We start from the raw sequence: 21,818 nt of genomic DNA, 5'->3' as shown, positions 1-21,818 counted from the left end.
ACCCAGCAAAACCTCAAAGCATGGACTCTATTTCTGCCCTGAACACACATTGTACATCTACTCTGTTAAAAAAAAGATAACCAAAAAGGAGCATTCCAAACATAAACATAAGAAAAAACCCAGAAGATTAAAGTCATACAGGCTTGCACAAGCTAAAAGCATAAGATAAAGTCCATAACTTTCTGGAATGTCTTTGTTCAGGATGATTTGTAACTCTTTATGTAAAAAGAAACACATATATATAACCCTGCACCAAATGTTCCTTTTTCTGAGCACTCTCTTGTGTGTGAGGATTGTGTATCCCAGGCTATCTTAATTTGGGCTCAAACTTTTTTACCTTTAACATTTTTAAAAAAAAAATTTTAGATGTTTATTTTTGAGAGGGCGCAAGCACAAGCAGGGGAGGGTCAGAGCGAGAGGGAGACACAGAATCGGAAGCAGGCTCCAGGCTCTGAGCTGTCAGCACAGAGCCCGACACGGGGATCGTACCCACAAACCACGAGATCGTGACCTGAGCCAAAGTTGGACGCTTAAGCGACTGAGCCACCCAGGTGCCCCTCTTGTTAACATCTTGAAAAAGATCTGTTCATTTTGCATCCACGTTTCCTGTGGCTAATGAGTGTGTGAGCAAGCATAAGGAACTCAGCCCTGATGCCAAGGCTGTGGGGTGTGTGTGTGTGTGTGTGTGTGTGTGTGTGTGTGAGAGAGAGAGAGAGAGAGAGAGAGAGAGACAGAGACAGAGAGAGAGAATAGACTTTTTACTTTGGAGTGAATTTACATTTATAGAAAAGTGGCAGAGAGGAGCGTGCACGGCCTCATCCTGGTAGCTAGCATGATGCACAAGCTGCTCGGTGTGGCTCCGAGGACGGGGGTCAGTGATGTTAAAATAAACTCTGCTCTAGCACACCTTTTCTGCAGTGACAGGTTTTCACTGGTCTGCTCCCAAATTTACCCAACAATTCTCTGTTGCATGCCTACGATGGGTCACATAAGTGAAGAAGACAGACACAGGTCTTGCCGTCATGGAGCCCACAGTCTCACGGAAAAGACGGACAAGGAAGCAGACAACGGGTCCCCACAGCCACAGCTGTGACAAGGCAGCACCAGGTGTGGGAAGAGGGACACCTAACTGGGTTTGGGGAGCACAAAGACCTTCCTGGAGAAAGTCACAGGTGGAGAACAGGCTGGGGGGCACTTGGGACAGAGGAGACATTTGTGGGACCGGAGGCCTGAGAGAGCCTGCCAAGTGTGGGGTGCACAGTTGGTTGAAACCTGAGATGGGGAAGGAGAAAAACCAGCCTGAGTCTGCTGAAAGGCCCTGCAAGCCATTAAAAACAAACTTAACACACATTTGCCTTTTATGGTTCAAAATACTTTTGCAGACCGTACAGGCACAGGGTGAATTAGAAATTGGTATTTTGCAGTCTCGAAATCCCCTCAATCAAGACATGAAACCCTCAGGCACGGGAGGGTGGGGGGTGGTGGATAATTACTCGTTTGAAACCAACAAGGTTCATAATGCCTTTTAGGAAATCACAAAACAAAACCTCCCTCAAAAACAAAAGAACACTTGGATTCCAGATATTGCTCCAAGATACTGAAATGTGGTGCAGGTGAGGGTGTCAGAGGGCAAATTAGGTTACACATTCTCAGATGCCAAGTTCAAAGGGGCGCCAGGTGGACATAGCAGCCTGAGAAGGTCCCAGAGTCAGCACCGACGATCTGTATGCACAGGAAAGTCTCCAAACTACCCCCCAATCCAGCCTCCCCATTACACTCCCCCTGCTCGTTCAGCACTGCAATTTGGGGCAGGAACAGGGAGGCTTCCCTAGAAACTTGTTACCAGCAAGTTGGAAACATCAGGGCGTCCTTATTTGAAGAGGCTTCCTGCCCTCCCTGCTGCCCTCTTGAGCCCTAAACAGAGCAGTCACTCAGTGTCCTTTGGGTTCATGACAGTTTTATTTCAAGTGTGATTTACTGACATTTGAAAAGCAAAGGGCTGAATAACTCCTTTCAGCACCTCACTGCCTTCACCCTCCAGCTTATGATGTAAACTCCTGAGCCAGCACGGCCATGTTCATTTCTTAGGTTCACTCTTCACGTTTGAGTCCCAGTTGCAGGAAGAAACCATCAAAGAACTCAAAGACACCACTCCAAAGGCAACTGGGACAGATTTTACAGGCGATAGATGTTTTTGTTTCACTTTGTTTTTTAAATAAGAGAAAGGAGCTTCCGTCTGGTCTTCTGTCTGGTCAGTACCTTCCTTCTCCAGTCACGGAAATGGGCATCATCTCTAAGACCTGGCGTGCCACTGTCACTCTTGTCACGTGGTGCCATCCTCCCCCACCCCCCCATCTGCCACCCCATTCACTGAGCTTGTACCACTGCAACGGGTGCTTTGCACATCGAAGCACAGATTCTCCTGACAACCCGGCAGGGCAGGTGTTATTATCCTCATTGTATAGCTAAGAAAACAGGCTTGGAGAGCAAGCAGTATAGTTTAGAGATTAAAAACCATGCCGTAGACTTCAGGGTCAGCGTTCGGACCCTGGCCTTTTCACTGTCAGCCAGGGGGGCTGAACCTTACTTCCATTCCCTGGCTCTTGTCAATAACATGGCAACACTAACAAACACTAACATGTTACACTGTTGTTGCCTGTTAATTTGGGCAAACCACAGCGTTTGCTACACAGATTTTATACAAATGCTAGATAACTATTATCATTAGTTGCTAGTCGAAGTTGCCTCATTATGAAGTGGTAAATCTGGATTTAAAAATGAAGCCTGGGGCGCCGGGGTGTCTCAGTCGGTTCATCATCCAACTCTCGGTTTCAGCTCAGGTCATGATCTCACAGTTCGTAAGTTTGGGCTCCACACGGGGCTCTGCATGGATAGTGCAGAATCTGCTTGGGATTCTCTCTCTCTCTCTCTCTCTCTCTCTCTCTCTGTCCCTCCCCGGCTGGCACACTCTCTCTAATAAATAAAAATAAACTTTAAAAAAAAATAAAAAATGAGGTCTGACTGCAAAACTCAAGCTCTTCCCATTCTCCCACGTTGGGTTAGTCCCTTTTCATACATCGTCTTGCTTCCTCTTTCACTATGGGCAACGGAGAAGTGATGGGCTTTGTCTTACGGATGAAGACACTAGAGCTGCAGGGGCCAAGTCACTGGTCCACAACTGGAGAGCCGATAAACTTCCAACGAGGCCTTCTGCCCTCCCTCCCCCAGCTCCAACACACCACCACAGCCTCAACTGGTGCCTGCAAACAGTCCAAGAATGCAAAGGAAGAGCCTTCCCAAGTCCTTTTATCTGAGGCGAAATTTCTTCAGCCAAAATTGATGCCTGACAGTCTGCGCTTTCTATATGTGCATTCTGCTAATCCCCTCACCAAAGCTCGGAATCTTCTTCACTCAAAGAGCTAGAGAAGCCAGAGCCACTCATGAGGGACACTTACAGCAGCAATTACTTGCAAGCCATCCCTGGGAAAGGCATCGCACCAGCTCCCAGTTTCCTTACCTTGGGAGGGCAGCAGCCGTGCGGGGCTAGTGCCGCATTCGGCAGCCCGACTGTCTCCTAGGAAAGAAGCACCCTTGGCCTCTCGGCGGGGGGGGGGGGGGGGAACCTTGAACTGATGGAAATTACAGAGAAACTGTGTGCTGTGGTAGAAAAGCATTGACCAGGAGGGTACCGGGATCCACTTTCGGCTCTTCCACTCAATAGATGGGTGTTGAGGCAGGCAGGCACTATAGATATCTTCCCTGTGGAAGGGATAACGGATCCCAGACTTAACAGATGCTTCCTGCAGGAGTAACCATCATCTCTGTCTAGCCTTCCTCCCTTTCTTCTTCATTCATTACCTTATTCGGTCAACAAATGTTAATCCCCTAAATCAGACACGAACCCACCCCACCATGTTGCACATCTGGAGGGACACGAGTCACACAGTGTGTGATCACACAGATCACTCTCACAGATTGCCACGTGAACTGCTCCCCCAGGATTTGTGTGACTCAGGGGCCCCACTGCAGATACAGGCAGGGAGAGTGGTGACCAAGTATTCTCTGCCCTCATGGAGCTTACCAGCAAATGGGTTGTTTTAAAGGTCAACAGATTGTTCAGTCAGTCATTCATTAATCGAGCGCCTATTAGGTACTAGGTCACGATCCAGGCATGTGAAGATACATTGTAAAGTACAATACAGGTATATTACTAACAGTTTATTTTCCTCTCACCTTCCCCTCTAAATACTAATGGTTCTAGAAGCTTTCCTTCTTATCTCCCCTAGGTTCATCTACTGCACCGAATGCACTCTTCACCTATGAATGTCTCCTATTCACCTTTGGGTTTCCTAACATAGTGCCTGGATCAGGGAAGACACTACGTATTTGTTGGAGGACTGCATGCCTCCATGCCTTTGCACACATTTCACTCTCTGCCTCAAATGCTCTTATTCCTTTTTATGGACTAAAAAATATTTGTCTTGCTTCACTCAGCTCCGTTGCAAGTCCCTGTGGAAGCCTTCCATCAGGTATGCAGCAAGAGGTGGTGATTTCCATGTGTTCCAGGAGCCCGGGTGCTCTCTCAACTGGAGTGTTTGTAACAATGTTACTGTCTTTCACATTTTTCCGCTTCTTCCCTATGCTAAGAGCTACTTCACCGGCAGCAATAAAGAATGTGGGCTTTGGGGTTGAAAGATTTTAGATTAGAATCCTAGCTCTATGAATTCAGGCTCTGTCTCTACAAAGCTATTTCAGTTCACTGTCCCCTATTTCCTGATAAATAAAATGGGCATACAACTATTCCTATCATAGAACTGCCATAGACATCAACGCCGGCCGGTGCCTAGCACAAAGGAGGCCCCCAGCAATGATATTTTGATAAGGACAGTTGGCATATTGATAATGAGACAGATGAGGAGGAGGAGAGGGATAATGATGTTGATGAGGATCACAGTGATTTTGAATATGATGAAATGATTATCCGTGACAATGAGTACACACTTAGGAAACATGCACAGAATTGGCCTGATGGTCTCAGATAGAAAAAATTCCACCTGTTCTGACAGGTGGCCATTTGAGTTGCCAATAATAGAAATGCTTCCATGTTGGCCTCCCTCTTCTTCTGAGGTGCAGTATCCATGGGTTTTCTTGGAGCTTTCATTCTAGTCTACTGCTTGGTCCTACTCACTTTGTGAAATGACCCTATGAAATTGCCCTCTCTCTCTCATTGCTCTCTCCATTCTCCCACCTTGTACCCAGCCAAGCCAACAATACTAGTTCAGAACAATGGACAGCAACACAGGCCCTTCCCTTCAAGCATTTAGCGCTGGTTTCCTTGAACTCCATCCATGAGCCCATTTTTACTCACTCCTGGAGGCTGAGGTTTCTCTTAGCTTGCGGTCAGCTAAATACGGAAAACACATTGGGGTACCTAGCAAGGAAAAAAAAAAAAACCTGAGACAGCAACTACATGGATATGGTCTTGAATTGATCTTATGGGTGCCGGGTCAGACTTTTTTTACTCAGCTCAAAGATACCAGCTTGTGGTAAACAGCCAAAATAGTTGAAGGGCAGATTCAGTCAGGCTCTGCTGACTAGAATGCATGGCTGCATGGAACATTAAATGAGATTTTTTTGTGTGTGCGAACTGACAAGAAGAAATAATAAGGCTTTAATATCAGATGATGCTGGGAGAAAGAAAACAATCATAGGCAATTACTTAGCTTTGAGAGCAGAAAGATGAAAAGGAGGAGGTACTCTTGCTTTCTGATTTTTACGATGTATAACCTTGGGTACTCAAGAAGAATAAGCTTCTGACTCATTGAGGCTAAAATGAAAATAGAAATAATACTGGAACCAATCCAGGGTTGGAGTACTTGTTATGTCACCCTGATCTTGAAGAAGTCACTCAGCTTCGTAGAGCCTCAATTTGCTCATCTATAAAATAGGATCCCTTATGGTTTTGCAAGTTTGTGGTAAGGATTAGAAATCCCCGAGTCTGGCTTGGTACTGGTCAGAGCAAACAGTCAACAAAATCACGTTGACCAAATTAACATGCATACATGAAATTTGTTAACCACAATCTTATACAACCATATAGAAATTATTTCTTGGAGAACTTGTCATGACCCGAGAAAACTAAAATTCTTGACCAACTGAAGATATAAAATCCCATTTTTGGTAATACTTGAAATACTAATAATTGTATTTGTCCTGTCTACTTCATGAGGTTCTCCTTATGAGTATCAAATAAAATGAAATATGACAATACTCTGAATACAAATAAAAAAAATAGAGGCTCTTAAATACAGAGAACAAACTGAGGGCTGCTGGAGGGTGTTTGGTGGGGGGATGGGCTAAATGGGTGATGGGCATTAAGGAGGACACTTCTTGGGATGAGCACTGGCTGTTATATGGAAGTGATGAATTACTGGATTCTACTCCTGAGACCCAGTCTACACCGTATGGTAACTAACTTGAATTTAAATAAATAAATTTTAAAAAGAATAGTGTCTTGGGATAAGACACTGTTTGAGGCAGTTGGAATATTCAACATTAAGTCTAATTTTTAGAAAAAATGAAAAAAAAAACCCCACCGGAATCCAACAAAGACTCAAGATATTATCTTTGAGTATGTATAAATGCTGTGGAGCTGACAGGGAAGAATTTTCCAGATGGAAAAGCTCAGTTAACCCTTGGAACTGGCTTACCAAAGAGAAGGAGTTGGGATTTCAGTGTCTCACACAGCACCTACCACATGGAGAGTACTCAAAAAACATACACTAAATTAATGAGTGGATGAATAAACCTCATGGGGAGTGTGTGGGGGATGGAGGGGGATGGCTTAAAGCAAGACTTTGTAATGATTCTATGACCCTCTATCTCAAACGTTGAAATGAAGCAATTCTCTAACTACATACCCTCTGGCTCATAAGCAACATGAGGAGAAGGGCTTAGTTAACTCAGCCCCCAGGGAATCTTTCCTACCAGCCACCATGCACTCTTCACCCTTGTACTTCTCCAGTGCTGTGTGGAGGACACAGTCCTCAGCAGGGACACGAGGGTCTCCACGTTCCTCTTCTGCCACTGTCCCTTTATCCGCAGACATGCCATGCTGTTTCCTGCCTCGGTTCCTTTGCATACACTGTTCTGTATGCCTGGAATGCCTTTCCCACTCTACCCCTTGTTGTCTGGTGAACACTTTTCATCTTTTAAAACTAGAATAAAAAATTATCTCCCTTGGGAAAGCCTTCTCTGATTCACCCAACTTGAGTGAAGACATTCTTAAAAAAATTTAATATTTATTTTTGAAGGAGAGAGAGAGAGTGAGTGGGGGAGAGGCAGAGAGAGAGAGAGAGAGCGAGACACACACACACACACACACACACACAGAATCTGAAGCAGACTCCAGGCTCCGAGCTGTCAGCACAGAGTCCGACGCGGGGGCTCAAACTCACAAACTGCGAGATCATGACCTGAGCCGAAGTCGGACGCTCAACCGACTGAGCCACCCGGGTGTCCCAGGTGAAGACATTCTTAAAACATTCTTCCTGTCTGCTCCCTCGGTCAGTTGAACATACGGTACTGTCCATATTACATAATAATTGTCACATGGCATTTATTATAGTACTTTTGTACATCTTTCCTATTAAACTCTGAGCAGTTTGAGGGAGGTCTAAATTAGGTTTTATTTCATAGGCTCTTGGTACAACGTCTGTTAACTAAGAGATCTCTGGGGTCAGATAGGCTTGGGTAGAGCTACTGGACCCATCACTTAGTTGGGTGGCCCCACCCACCCAACTAGGTTTAGTCTCTCTGCCTGAAAACAGGAACAGTAATGTTACATATTCTTGCCAGGCTGTTGTACAGATTAAAGTATATTATTCACAGGAAGGGCTAAGCATATTGCCTAGCCCCAAAAACATCATCTATTGTCATCATTGTGTTTAACCATTTAAGCCATCAGGAGAGAGAACAGTGAGTAAGAAATAGGCACTTTCTCTTCTGTGGAATTTATGATCCAGAGTGGGAGAAATTAAATAGCTACTTACACACTTTTCCTTTTCTTTTTTAAACAACTAGGACACATGCTCTGAAAAACAAGACAGCACTGGGGCGAATAATGGTCATGATAGTCTAGGACTGTGGGAGGCTAAACAATGCCCCCTTCCAAAGTTGTCCCTGCCCCAATCCTCAGAACTTGGGGACAGGTTACCTTACGTGGTCAAAGGGGATCTAGGAATATGATGGAGTTAAAGCTCTTGACATGAAGAGATTCTCCTGGAGCGTGTAGGTGGGCGCAATATAACTCTAAGGGTCCTTATAGGAGGAAGGGAGGAAAGTCAGAGTCTTAGAAGAAATAAGGACAGAAGCAGAAGTCAGAGAGAAAGGAAGGTGCTATGCTGTTGGCTTTGAAGCTGGAGGAAGGAGCCATAGCCCGATGACTGTGGATGGCTTCTGAACTGACAAAGTTGAGGAAACCCATTCTTCCCTACAGCCTCTAGAAGAATGCAACCCTGCAGACTGACGTGAGACTCCTGACCTCCAGACCCGTGGGAGAATGACATTGCGGTGCTTTGGGCTGCCAACTTTGTGGTAATTTCCTACAGCAACAATAGGAAATGAACATACGTGCTCTGCAAAAAAACACTCTGGGATACATAGTGGCTAGATATACCAGAATCTCAGTGATTTCACGTAACGGTCTCTCACGCGCATACACACGCTACATGCCCGACAGGAGTGGGAGGAGCTCTGCACCCAGTGACTCAACACGTAACCCGCAAGTCATGGAGTCAGAATGTGAACCAAACGTTTGACTTGAGGGTGTTAGTCATGCAGTACTATCCTACCACAGTTTGAGCCAGAGAAGCATCAAGAAACATGGAGACAAGCCATGAGTGGTTTCAAATTCCACTTGGAGTAAAGCCGTGGGTTTACCAATAAATAAAACAAACATCACTCATCTTATTGACTTCCTTGTGAGCCAGACATCTCCTTTGCTGTCAGGGATAAAGTTTTTCAGTGCACGCACTCAGAGTGGTAATTAACGGATAACCTTTGACTCAACACACCGTCTTATAGGTGAAGATTCTGAAGACTTGCCCCAAGTCACACAGACATACTGCCAAGGCCAAGACTGGTTCTCGAAACAGAACTTCTTCCACCTGCCTCAGAGGAAGAAGTGAATGAGAAAAAGGCATTTCATGCAAATCTTTGGACGACCTTGATAAGTTATCCCCACATGCTATTACTCTACGATTTCAGACCAGAGACTTGATGTTTAGAGTTAATGCCCTGAAGGGGGTGGAGTTTGAACTTGAATTTCTGGAAGCCTCATCCACGCACCTAACCTATACTACGCAGCTTCCTGTGTGGATATGGCTCTCTCTCACCCCATGCTGGTGGCCAAGAAAGGCAGTAACTGAGATTCCTTCTCAGCCCTCACAGCCCCCAGGTCCACACTGCATTCCTGGGTTGCAGTGGATCACAGGGTTTTACCGGTAAACCTTCCCAACAGGGAGTCTAGAATTTGAATATGCTTTCCCACGCCAGTCTTGCAAAGTTAGAAGTCAACAGAAAGGTCTTCAGCACTACTAAAGCTATGGGAGGTTTATACCCCCCCCTGAGGTAAGGAGAAACACCTTGACCTGTAGGTAGTTTAAGGAGTTAACTGGGAAGTATTCTAACAGTTGTAGCTATACTCTGGAACAACCTTTTAGATGAAGGATGTTACCAGGCTCTGCTTTTCTGCTGGGAGAGTTATCACTGGTTTTCATCGTGAATGCACGCCTTGAAGGGAGGTCTTTTCTGAAGGAGAGGCTTGAGGGACAGTACGAACGTTCTATGTCACTCCACCTGTGTGTGCTTTCATAGTTTTCCCAAGTAGAAACTCAGGGAAATGGTGTCCTTGCATTTCATGGCTTTGGTGTGTAAGAAGGCATCTCCTTTTTATGCTAACTCTGTACTTTCTGTAGGAGGATACCACTATCCAGGAGTTTCTAGGGGAAGACAAACTCTTGCAGAGAGTGCCCTTGAACACTCCAGCTCTGGGTTTGACTCCTAACATCACCACCAACCGGCTGTGTGTCCTTCAGCAAGTTACACAACCTCTCTGTCTCTCTCAAAGGCAGTGCTTTCTCTAGAGCAGCTGTGAAGTTGATACATATAAAAAACTTAGAATCATGCCTAACATACATAGGTGCTCAGTGTTTGCTGTTAATAACAATGAGGAAAGCATGCAACCTTAAAGAACTTCTTTCTTTGTCTAAAACGGGGATAATTTCTCTTGCAGGTCACTTGTGAGGTTTAAATGAAACAACACATCTAGGTGCAGGGACTGGCAGAGTGGGTCCTTCACGGATACTTTCTTCCCTTTAGGGACCTTAGTTCAACAAAGCAGTCACTCAGCATGACACTGCGGTGGGCATCAAGGGGAATTAAGAGCACAGAGTTGGTGAACATGTCTACGAGCAATTTATTTATTTATTTATTTTTGTTTTTTTCATTTTAATGAAATCCAAGTTAGTTAACATAGAGCGTAATAATGGTTTCAGGAGAACCCAGTGATTCATCATTTCCATATAACCCCCAGTGCTCATCCCACCAAGTGCCCTCCTTCATGCCTATTACCCATTTAGCCCATCTACCCTCTCCCCACCCCCACCCAACCCAACACCCCTCCAGCAACCCTGTGTGTTCTCTTTGTTTTGGAGAATTACAGAGCCAGGGATTAAAGTCCTTTGCTCATGACACAGAGTCAGAATGAGGCAGAAACATCCCAAATGCTTTCAAGGTCTCCACTGCTGAGCTCACAAGCGACTACCTGGCACACGAGAGCAAGGTTGCATGGACACGTTTGATGCTAGGTGTTTTTCCCAATAGGTCACCTCATTCATTACTTCCTAATTGCCAAGTGAGATAGAGGCCCAGTCTCAGAGATGGAATATTTGCCGAAGGGCACACAGGCATGAGTGGCAGGGACTAAATGTAGGCGGAGGTCTGCAGACTCCCGATGCAGTGCTCTCTCCTGCATACCATAACCTGGAGACAAGGCTCCTGTGCGTGTGTTCGGAAACAGCACGGTGAGAAAGACAGGAGACCCATGGGCACCTTTTTTGGGGCGTGGAAGACGGCACTTCTGTGTTGATCCTTTAAACGTTTAAGTAATGCTGCTCTGTTTTTACATATGGACTTCGAATTGTTAAAAAAAAAAAAAAAACCTCTCAACTAGGATTTTCTTTTTTTTATTTTTATTTTATTTTTTTTTTTTAATTTTCTTTTTTTGAACGTTTATTTATTTTTGGGACAGAGAGAGACAGAGCATGAACGGGGGAGGGGCAGAGAGAGAGGGAGACACAGAATCGGAAACAGGCTCCAGGCTCCGAGCCATCAGCCCAGAGCCCGACGCGGGGCTCGAACTCCCGGACCGCGAGATCGTGACCTGGCTGAAGTCGGACGCTTAACCGACTGCGCCACCCAGGTGCCCCTCAACTAGGATTTTCTTAAGATCACATGCTGATCTTTGAGACAAGCTAATGGCTGGTTCACAAAAGGTGGGGGAGGCAGGACTCCAAAGGTGGTCTGAATTCTCAGGTCCTCTCTGCTCGAATTTTGGGTTGGGAAATTTTGCTGGAATCAACAGCTATGAATATCTGTACAGGATTTTATTTTCAATGGTACTAGCAAATATTTTATTCTATGTCATTCTCATGGACAAAATATCAAATAAATATTACTGGACACATTTAGAAACAGGAACGCTGAACCCTAGAGAAGATCAGGGACTTGTTCAAGGCCACCTAACAAGGGGACGGAAGGACCAGACTTCAATTCAAGTCTTCTCGTCAAAAAATCTTTAAAAAACCTCTGATACGCCACTCACTGTGATCACGACAAACTGGAGAACCAGGTTAAGAATGGTCAAATAGGAGTTTGATTTCTGATTCTGCCTTTTCTGTGACACAGAGAAGATGAAAATAGTGATAGTGAAGCACAGGCAATAAAACTGACTTTTTCCAGTATCAGGGTCCAAAATTGCTTAATTATCGTTTCTGAAGCACCTTACTTTGTCACTTCTTTGTATTTGGTGTGTGCCAAAAGAATGTTAGGATCCGTCTTTATAAATCACCCCAAGAGACTGCTCTTTGAGATTTCTACAGGTGAGAAAAACCAAATCCACAAAGTCAGGGGTCAGGGAGGAACAGGGACCGTGGTCCCCGGGTCACTTCCGTCCATTTCCCATGCCCGGTGGTAAAAAGGGCTTCTCAGAATGCTTCTCAGAAGAGCTAGGCACAGCTGTGTTTAGAGGGGTCAGAATAACAACACGGTGAAAGACACCGCCCAGAGCGATGGGGGCGGGTCACCCAGTACCCACATTAATTCTCTTAATTTATTGGTAAGGTCCATGTAGGAGCTTGGTGGGGCTGCCATACAAGGCACACCAGACCACGCGGCTGGAACAACAGAAACTGATTGCTTCACAGTGTTGGGAGACTGAAGGCTGAGATCCAGGGGTCCTTGTAAGGGTTCCTTGTAAGGGCTGAGGGAAGGGCCCATCCCAGGCCTCTCTCCATGGCTTCCCTTCACTCTGCCTCCACTCCGGGTCTCTGTCTCCACTCCTCCTATGTATCAGGACACCGGCTGTATTGGATGAGGCCTCGCCCTAACAACCTGACCTCTGTAAAGACCCTACCTCCAAAATAAGGTCACCTTCTGAGGTAGTAGGCGTTAGGCCTTCCACATACGGCTTTGAGAGGATCGCACACAATTCAAGGCAGAGCAGTTCGTGTATTATTACAGCTTGTTGCTACTTTAGTGTGTAGAATTACCTGCCTTTGAGCTGTTCAAGCTCTTTATGTGTATTCACTTATTTAAACCCCGCCTGGAGGCCGAGAAGTCAGTGGGACCATGATGTCCCTTTACAAATGAGGTAACTGGGGCACAAAGAGATTAAGTCACTGGTTCAAGGCTGAACAGTTAGGAAATGATAGAGAGCGGAGTGCAACCAGTCAGGCTGCCTCAGAGTCCCTGCTTTCAGGCACCAGGCTGTGTCACCCCTGTGAGCAGCACCTAGTCCCCGCTCTCCGGGATCTCCCAGTCCGGGCCTGGGTCTGTTCAAAGGGCTGAGGTCTTGCAAGGTGAGGAGAGACCATTTGTGACTAAGGGGCTAGGAAGGCTTCTCGGGGAGGTGGCAGCTGAGCTGAGTCTTTTGGTTTGTTTTGTTTTTAATTTTATTTCTTTTGAGGGAGGGGGAGGGGCAGAGAGAAAGGGAGAGAGAGAAAAGCACGAGCAGACGCCATGCTGTCAGCACAGAGCCCAACGTGAAAGAAATCATGACCTGAACCAAAATCAAGAGTCGGGCGCTCAACAGACCACGCCACCCAGGCACCCCTGAGCTGAGTCTTAGAGGAAGTGGCCATGAGCATTCTGGAAGGAAGAGTGTGCACGTGGAAAACACCAGACTAGAGCACCAGGAGGCTGGAATGGAGCTCACAGGGCAGGTACCGGAACACCCCAGCTTTGTCAGCCAGGCTCAAGGTCTCGGGCTCTACTTCACAGAGAGTGGGGAAGCCCGGAGGAGGACTCAGCAGGGGAGGGATGTGATCGGATTCGCCTGTTAGAACCATCTCCAGCGGAGAACTGAGGGTACACACTGTGGAGCAGGGAGGACTGGACTCGATGTGAAGGTCACGAACTCCTGGGGTCTGGGACATGGGATCACACCGGCCGGTACAAGGTCAGCCCTGCAGGTGAGCCGGTCACTCAGCTCCTTACCATCGAGGACTCGACAACACAGTTCAAGGCAACTAGTTCTTTGCAAGAACAGGAGAGATGTGGCCAGTCTTTCAGAACTGTCAATACCTGAGTCATCTTCCCTTTTCCCCTCCTCAGAAATTCTTCTGGGACTCGTAAGAAACCTCACCCCACCAGTCAGATCTTAATCCTCAGCTCACACTGCTCTCCCAGGAACAAGCTCTCAACAGCCGGTCCTTTCCAACACCATCCTCCTCCACTGGCTGGTCCACTTTTTTTTTTTTTTTTTTTAAACGTGTACCCTGTCTTGTTGAGTTACTACTCATTAAAAAATCGTATCGTTCAGGAAAAAAAATCAAAAAAATAAAAACCCTTTGGAATTGTCCTTGAGGGCTTGCTAAGTGGTTGTAAAGGCATTCAGAACCTGGGTTCCAGACTCAGTTCGGTCAAAAATAAGCCACTGGTGGGGCGCCTGGGTGGCGCAGTCGGTTAAGCGTCCGACTTCAGCCAGGTCACGATCTCGCGGTCCGTGAGTTCGAGCCCCGCGTCGGGCTCTGGGCTGATGGCTCAGAGCCTGGAGCCTGTTTCCGATTCTGTGTCTCCCTCTCTCTCTGCCCCTCGCCCGCTCATGCTCTGTCTCTCTCTGTCCCAAAAATAAATAAACGTTGAAAAAAAAATTTAAAAAAAAATTAAAAATTAAAAAAAAAAAAATAAGCCACTGGTAGGGGCACCTGGGTGGCTCAGTTGCTGAAGCATCCAACTTCAGCTCAGATCATGATCTCAGGATTCACGAGTTAGAGCCCCACATCAGGCTCTGCACTGGCAGCTCAGAGCCCGGAGCCTGCTTTGGATTCTGTGTGTCCCTCTCTCTCTCACCCTCTCCCACTCGTGCACGCAGTTTCTCTCTCTATGGCTCTCAAAAATCAATAAACATTAAAAAAATTAAAAAAAAAATAAGCCACCTGTGACTTTGGGAAAGTCCTGCAGTCTAAGAGTATCAAAGCATGACAAGACTTTGGGGGACATTTAGTTCACTTTCCCCATTTTGGAGGTGAAGTCCTATGCAGTGCTCTTGGCTTAACAGGATCAAGTGCATATGCTAGTCAGTCCTTCAGTATCTGACCCTCTTGGAATTTGATTCTGGCCATGTTCTTTCTCTGCCTCCCTGTCTCTTCCTCCCTCCCCTTCTCCACCCCACCCCTCTCCCACTAGTTCTTCTAAGGAGCCAGGGATGAACCCCAACCTGGGTTAGGGACCCATTCTCAGTGCTTCCCATCAAAACTTAGAGCTTTCTTCATCCCTCTGTTTTTCATTTAATACCCAAATTGTTTTCTTGACATTCTCCCCTGCAAGACCGAGTAACCAGATGGCATCAAGAAGAGACAGGCGAGAAATTCTATGAGAGGACCTGGCTCACAGAAGATGTTTGGTAACTACCTATCAGATAATCAAAGAGTAGGGCCTAGTGATCTGCTGTCTCCAGGTTTACTATCAAAATTAACAAGAACAGTCACGGAGCATCCACTGTATGTGTGGCACCGTAAGGAAGTCGCTACAAAACGCGTTGCCAAACAGACCCATGAAAGGATGCTCAACACCACTCATCATCAGGGAAACACAAATCAAAACCACGATGAGATACCACATCACACCTATCAGAGTGGCTAAAATTAACAACTCAGCAAACAACAGATGTCGGCGAGGATGCGGAGAAAGGGGAACCCTTTTGCACTGTTGGTAAGAATGCAAACTGGTGCAGCCACTCTGGAAAACAGTATGGAGGTTCCTCAAAAAAATTAAAAATAGAACTGCCCTATGATCCAGCAATAACACCACTAGCAATTTATTCAAAGGATACAAAAATGCTGATTCCAAGGGGCACATGCACCCCAATGCTTATAGCACTATAAGTAAAAACCCTTTCAAATTGTTAGCCAAATTACGGAAAGAGCCCAAATGTCAACCGATGAATGGATAAAGAAGATGTGTGTGTATACACACACACACACACACACACACACACACACACACACACAAATACTACCCCGCGATGAAAAAGAATGAAATCTTGCCATTTGCAACAACGTGGATAGAACTGGAAGGGATTATGTTAAACAAGATACGTCAGTCAGAGAAAGACAAATACCATATGACTTCACTCATATGTATAGTTTGAGAAACTTAACGGATGATCATAGGGGAAGGGAAGGAAAAATAAGATAAAAACAGAGAGGGAGGCAAACCATAAGAAACTCTTAAACACAGAGAATGGGTGACCGGCACTGAAGAAGGCACTTGTTGGGATGAGCACTGGATGTTATCGGTTAGTGGTGAATCACAGGAATCTAGTCCTGAAGCCAAGACTACACTGTATGTTAGCTAACTTGAGAATTAAAAATGTCTTGCCACCTTTCCCCAGTGGGCCCCAAGTTTCCCCATCTTTAAAATGGGAGTTGTATGGGGCGCCTGGGTGGCGCAGTCGGTTAAGCGTCCGACTTCAGCCAGGTCATGATCTCGCGGTCCGTGAGTTCGAGCCCCGCGTCAGGCTCTGGGCTGATGGCTCAGAGCCTGGAGCACGTTTCTGATTCTGTGTCTCCCTCTCTCTCTGCCCCTCCCCCGTTCATGCTCTGTCTCTCTCTGTCCCAAAAATAAATAAAAAACCTTGAAAAAAAATTAAAAAAAAAATAAAATGGGAGTTGTTTGACCTCTTGGTCTTTGAGCAATCTCCCAACTCCTACATTTTGTTTCAAGAACTTGCTCAAATCACTTGACTATTAAGAAGCAGAAGTAAACATCAATACTGGTCTGTCAATTACAACTCCAATGCTCATTCATCAAAACTCAAATACTATTTTGTAAGCATCCCGACTGAAAAGCATTCCCAGCTCAAAAATGCTAGGATTCTCTTTTGCCAAAACTGTGTGACTAAATGCAAACTTACCTGGTTGAAGGAGTACACTGAGGTATAACCTCACTATAGGTTTGGAAAAAGACTCCTCAACCTTTCTGTCTGGGTGCCTAAACTATGTAACAAAATATATTCTTATAGAATTCCCTTGAGCCTTCTTTTGGGGGGGGGTACATTTAGTACAGCCAAAACAGTGAAGGATATCTAATTGTTCAGGTATCTATTTTTTAAAAATGTTTATTTACTTATTTTGAGAGAGAGTGCAGGAGCAGGGGAGGGGCAGAGAGAGGGGGAGAGAGAGAATCCCAAGCAGGTTCCCTGCTGTCAGCATGATGTCCATTGCGGGCTCAACCCCACAAACTGTGGGATAACCTGAGATCCAGAGTCAGACGCTTAACCAAGTGAGCCACTCAGGCACCTCTACTTGTTCAGGTATCTATTGATGCAGAAGAAACCACTCCAAAACTGAGTGCCCTAAAACAATAAATTATTTCTCTGTATCCTACAATCTTCTGAAAGATTAAAACTGATGCCTGATCTCCTTGAAAACCTGATTAATCCTAAATCACCTCATTCACATTCTCCCAGGTGCTCAGGCTTCACACCTTGGAGTCACAGATGATTCATTCCCACCCTCCACCCCCCACACACATTTTAATCCAATCCATCAGCAAATCCTTCTGACTCGACTCTTATGATGTATCCAGAATCTGACCATTTCTAGCCACCATTACTAACACCCTGGCCTGAGCCACCATGCCCTCTTGCTTGGTGAGCCAGAGTCTATGCTTGCACTCTCGATCCATCATCTATTTTCAAAACAGTAGCCAGGTGATCCTTTTAAAATGTAGGCTGGGGGCACCTGGGTGGCTCAGTCGGTTGAGCCTCCTACTCTTGTTCAAGGCTCAGTTATAATCCCAGGGCCATAGGACTGAACCCCATGTTGGAGCCTGCTTGGGATTCTCTCTCTCTCCCTCCCTCTCTCTCTCTCTCTCTCTCTCTCTCTCTCTCTCAACATAAACAAACATTTAAAAAAAAACAAAACAAAACTTAAGCTGGATCATTCTATTATGCCACTCAGATCTCCCTCCCTCTGAGAGGAAAATCTGAAGTCCCAGGGCCCTGCAATGATCTGACCACGCTCGGCTTTCTCGACACCAGCCATTCTGGACAGTTTGCTACTCCTGAACACACCAGAAAAGCTTCTGCCGCAGGGCCTTTGCATTCACTATTCTCTCTCTCTGGAATATTTTCCCCTAAGATATCCACATGGCCAACTTCCTCACTTCCTTCAAGTTTCTGTTCAAGTATCACCTGTGCAAGCTGCTCTTGAAACTATCCCATTTAAAATAGGCTCACCTGCTGCCTCGACATCCCTACACTCTTCCCCGCTTTGTGTTTCTACATTGGAACCACTGTGATCCAACCTAATATATGCGTATAACATATCTATGTATATTATAATTGTTATTACATGGTATTTATTATACATTCTATATAAGGTATAGTATTATATATAATATATATTGTATAATGTCATAAATGTACAGTATATGTTTTCTCCACTAGAGTAGGTTTTATAAAGGCAGCATTTTTGGCTGGCTCATTGCTGCACCTGCAACAGCTTAAATGGGCCCTGGAAACACAGCACAGGTGCCCAGGACAAACAGACTGAAGTGACGAATATTGTGTTGACTTGTTAAAAATAAAACAAAATCCTTTCTTTTTTTTTAAATGTTTATTTATTTTTGAGACAGAGAGAGACAGAGTAAGAACAAGGGAGGGTCAGATAGAGAGGGAGACACAGAATCTGAAACAGGCTCCAGGCTCTCAGCTGGCAGCACAGAGCCCGACGCAGGGCCCGAACTCACGGACCACGAGATCATGACTTGAGCCGATGACCTGAGCTGAAGTCGGAGGCCTAACCGACTGAGCCACCCAGGCGCCCCCAAAATCCTCTTTCTAAGAGGAGAAGGGACCCATATTTCTCTGATTTTTCCCCCTTACGTGAACAGAAAAAGTTGCATAACCACATTAGCTAAAGTGCCCCTTGTGTTTGCTTTTTTTTTTTTTTTCCTAAATTGCCTAACGTTCTGCTTGTTTTCTTGTTATCCTTGCTAGCGATACCTGGCTTACAGCTGGCACTTAGTATTTGTATCCGTGCTCCAGCTCTGCTACTGACCAGATGTAGGATACTGAGCAAATGACATTCTGACCATCAGTTTCATCCCCCCTCTCTCTCTCTCCATATATATACATGTATGGATATAAACATGTATATGTATAAACAAAGGGGTAAAAGGCATCGACCTCACGGTGTTGTCCATGTAGATAAATTCAAACAGTGGGTGCCATGCAACGTCTTCGTAGATGAGGGAGGGCAAAAGAGCCGAGCGTTTCTTTTTCTTACGACCACGGTACATGTATTCAGCCTGACTTTCTTCCATCGAGGAAGAGCTTCTGGAAAGTTGCTGGGCCACAAGTTAGAGGGAGAGAGAATTCAGAAGGGAAATGGAGTACTAGCGTGCCCTTGCTCACTCCGTTCCAAACTCAGCTAGCTGGACTGCTCAGCCAGAGACACAGTCTCATGCCGGGGCGGGACAAAAGGGAGCTTTTTCTGACAGGTGACAGCTTTGAAAAGGGTCCTCTCTCCCCATTTAAAACCAAACCCGTGGGAGGGAAGCCACAGGATTCACAGGAGAAAACGACTTGACTCCAAATGTATATTAAGGAACATCTATAGCAAAACAGCTCCCTGTCCCCCTTGGAAAGAAGCTGACTTTGAAGAGGGGGAAAGAAGGGAGTCGAGAACGGGAGAAGGAAAGAGAGGTCAGTGAGCTGAGCGATTCTGCAAGCCTGCAAACAGCACCTGCGAGGAGAGGAAGTCCACCTGGGCTGTGGGCTCGGCTCTCGCCCACAGGTCGTCTCTAGTTTAATAAATACCTCCAACCATCTCACAATCCAGTGATTCTCCTAGTAATCCTATTTTATGAGCGAGGAACCCGGGGGGCTCAGGAGGATGAACTCACTTGCCCCAGACCACAGAGCTAATAAGGAGCAGAGCCCACAATGAAGCCACAAGCCACAGCAGCGCACCGGGCAGTCCTGCCCTCTGACCAGGAAGCCCACTAATCATCAGGGGACCGGCCGGGTCCACAAGGGCAAACAAACAGAGAAAGGCCAACAGGCAGGTACACCCAGGCTGGGGGAAGAGGTGAGAAACCCAGCTGGCAGGGTGTGAGCTAGGACCCCTTGTGCCACCATCCGGAGAGCCTCTGGTCCCCTCACCCTCGGAGAGTCGGGGAGGCGACGCAGAGCACCCAGTACACGCCCTCCTTTTGTCCCCCCTGCCCCGGAGGCAGGGCCCCTGTGAGTCTTCTGGAACCGCACTAGCACCACACGTTTACTTCTCCCCGGGAGGCAGAAACAGCCCTTTCCCACCGCTGTCTGTTGGCGGGCACTAGAAAGAACACAGAGAAAGCCGGCAAGCCTTACCCCTTCCATGGCCTTCCTCCGAAGAACCGACGGATCCTTTGGGAGACGAACGCGGCTTCCCAGAGCGGTATCCTGGGGCCAAGACTGCTTTAATTTGCCTGCGTCCGCCAGGGAGCAATCACTTCCCAGAGCCCCGGACACACCTGGGCCCAGGCTCCCCCCACCTGCCCCACCAGGGCAGCAGCTCCTCCCTCTCCAGGGGTTGGAGCTTTCCGGCCCCAGGCTGGGCGCAGACCCGCCTCCATCCGCCGCCGAACTTTGCAGGGCACCCCGCACCTGCCGCAGGGAAGGGGTCCTCCCTGTCCAAAGACCCACCAACTGGCCCTTCATAGCTAGTGGCTCTCCCCCAGGCTGGCCCAACAGTCACTCTACAGAGGAGTTCACTTGGTGCCCCAGGCAGGAGGCACGGGGGAGCGGCTGAGGAACAGGGAGGGGGAGGGAGGGGAGGTGGTGGCAGGGCGCCTGTGAGTACCTAGTGCTCCGGCTGGGCTGGAGGAGGTAATCTCCCTTAGTAAGTTACTAACAGCCTTGGCCCAACCCCGCCCCTGAGATGGTTACTTAACTTCACCTAAGGTTCCCAAAGAGGACAGAGAGTCCCAAAGCTTGCAGGGAGGGGTGGGGGGGGGGCAGAAAGGGAGCTGCTATCGTGGAGCACCTGTTGGGGGGCTGACATTATCGCATAAGGATACATTCTTACATTAAATCCTACCACACCCTTGGGAAGGGCATTTATTCTCACCTAAATGGCGAGGAAACTGAGGCTTAGAGAAATCCCATAACCTGCCCTGTAACCGTGGTCACATAGGCAGTAAGTTGAAGAATCAGGGTTTGAACCCGGGCCTGGCTGTCGCTAAAGTGGTTTTGTTTTTCTGGTGTGTGTGTGTCAGGGGTGGAGTAGGAGGGTGGAGGAAGGGGTTTTCGCTTTTGTTGTTTTGACTACTGGTGCTGGAAACCCAACCCTCATTTCCCAGTTCTCAAGAGCTCAGGGCTGCCCGGGGGGGGGGGGGGGGGGGGGGGGGGGGGGGGGGGGGGGGGGGTTGGGTGCTGCTTGAAGCAGGTCTCTGTGATTTCTCTTTTGTTAGGGCTCAACTGGAACATGAAGCTGTCCAGGAGAGAGGAGGGAGGGGGGGAGGGGGAGAGAGGGAGGAGGAGGGGCAGAGGAGGGAGAGGGCAGGTGAGGAACGCCCACCTGCGTGGTTCTCATACCTGGCTGATCGTCACAGCCGCCAGGGCATCTATTAAAAATACAGGGTCCAAGTTCCCAAGGCGGACACGAATCGTCTCTAATCTAGGGTCTGGGAATATGGGTTTTAGGTAAGCTTTTTAGGTGTGTTTTAATAATTAATGACTTGCCGTAAGATCTGTCCTCTACATCATGAGCCTCCACGCCGACACACACGCATACCCACGTGCTAAAATAAACACTTCTCAAGATGATAATCACTCTTATATGGGCGTGATCATGCTGTTACTTTCTATTCTTCTCTGAGCCATGATGTGCCGTTCAATTTAAAAAATCAGTGGTCAGCACACCTCACTGCATTGATTTCTTAACTCACTTTGATCCACCGCTGCAGCTCTGCTCACAACCAGCTTGGAGGTCCGTTCCTCCTACGAAACAGGGCGCAGGCCAAAAACCGTAACTTTCCCTCTCACCCTG

The 21,818-nt window shown here is 46.9% G+C and overlaps 1 protein-coding gene across 1 annotated transcript in view; it reads right to left on the bottom strand.

The window, feature by feature from the left end:
* FYB2 (FYN binding protein 2) overlaps positions 1 to 20,488 on the bottom strand; it is a 129,623-nt gene extending 109,135 nt beyond the window's left edge. Inside the window, exon 1 of the mRNA XM_047083833.1 lies at positions 20,159 to 20,488. Within this exon, the coding sequence (XP_046939789.1) occupies positions 20,159 to 20,488 (330 nt within the window). The remainder of the gene's footprint in view (positions 1 to 20,158) is intronic.
* Positions 20,489 to 21,818: the final 1,330 nt, after the last annotated feature.

Source organism: Lynx rufus, unplaced genomic scaffold (genome assembly GCF_022079265.1).
Source record: "Lynx rufus isolate CCGP_SWC_20201006 ecotype Redwood Valley unplaced genomic scaffold, mLynRuf1.p SCAF_2, whole genome shotgun sequence".
NCBI lineage: Eukaryota > Metazoa > Chordata > Mammalia > Carnivora > Felidae > Lynx > Lynx rufus.
Note: the sequence above shows the minus strand (reverse complement) of the source record. Positions and strands in the feature narration are given on the sequence as shown.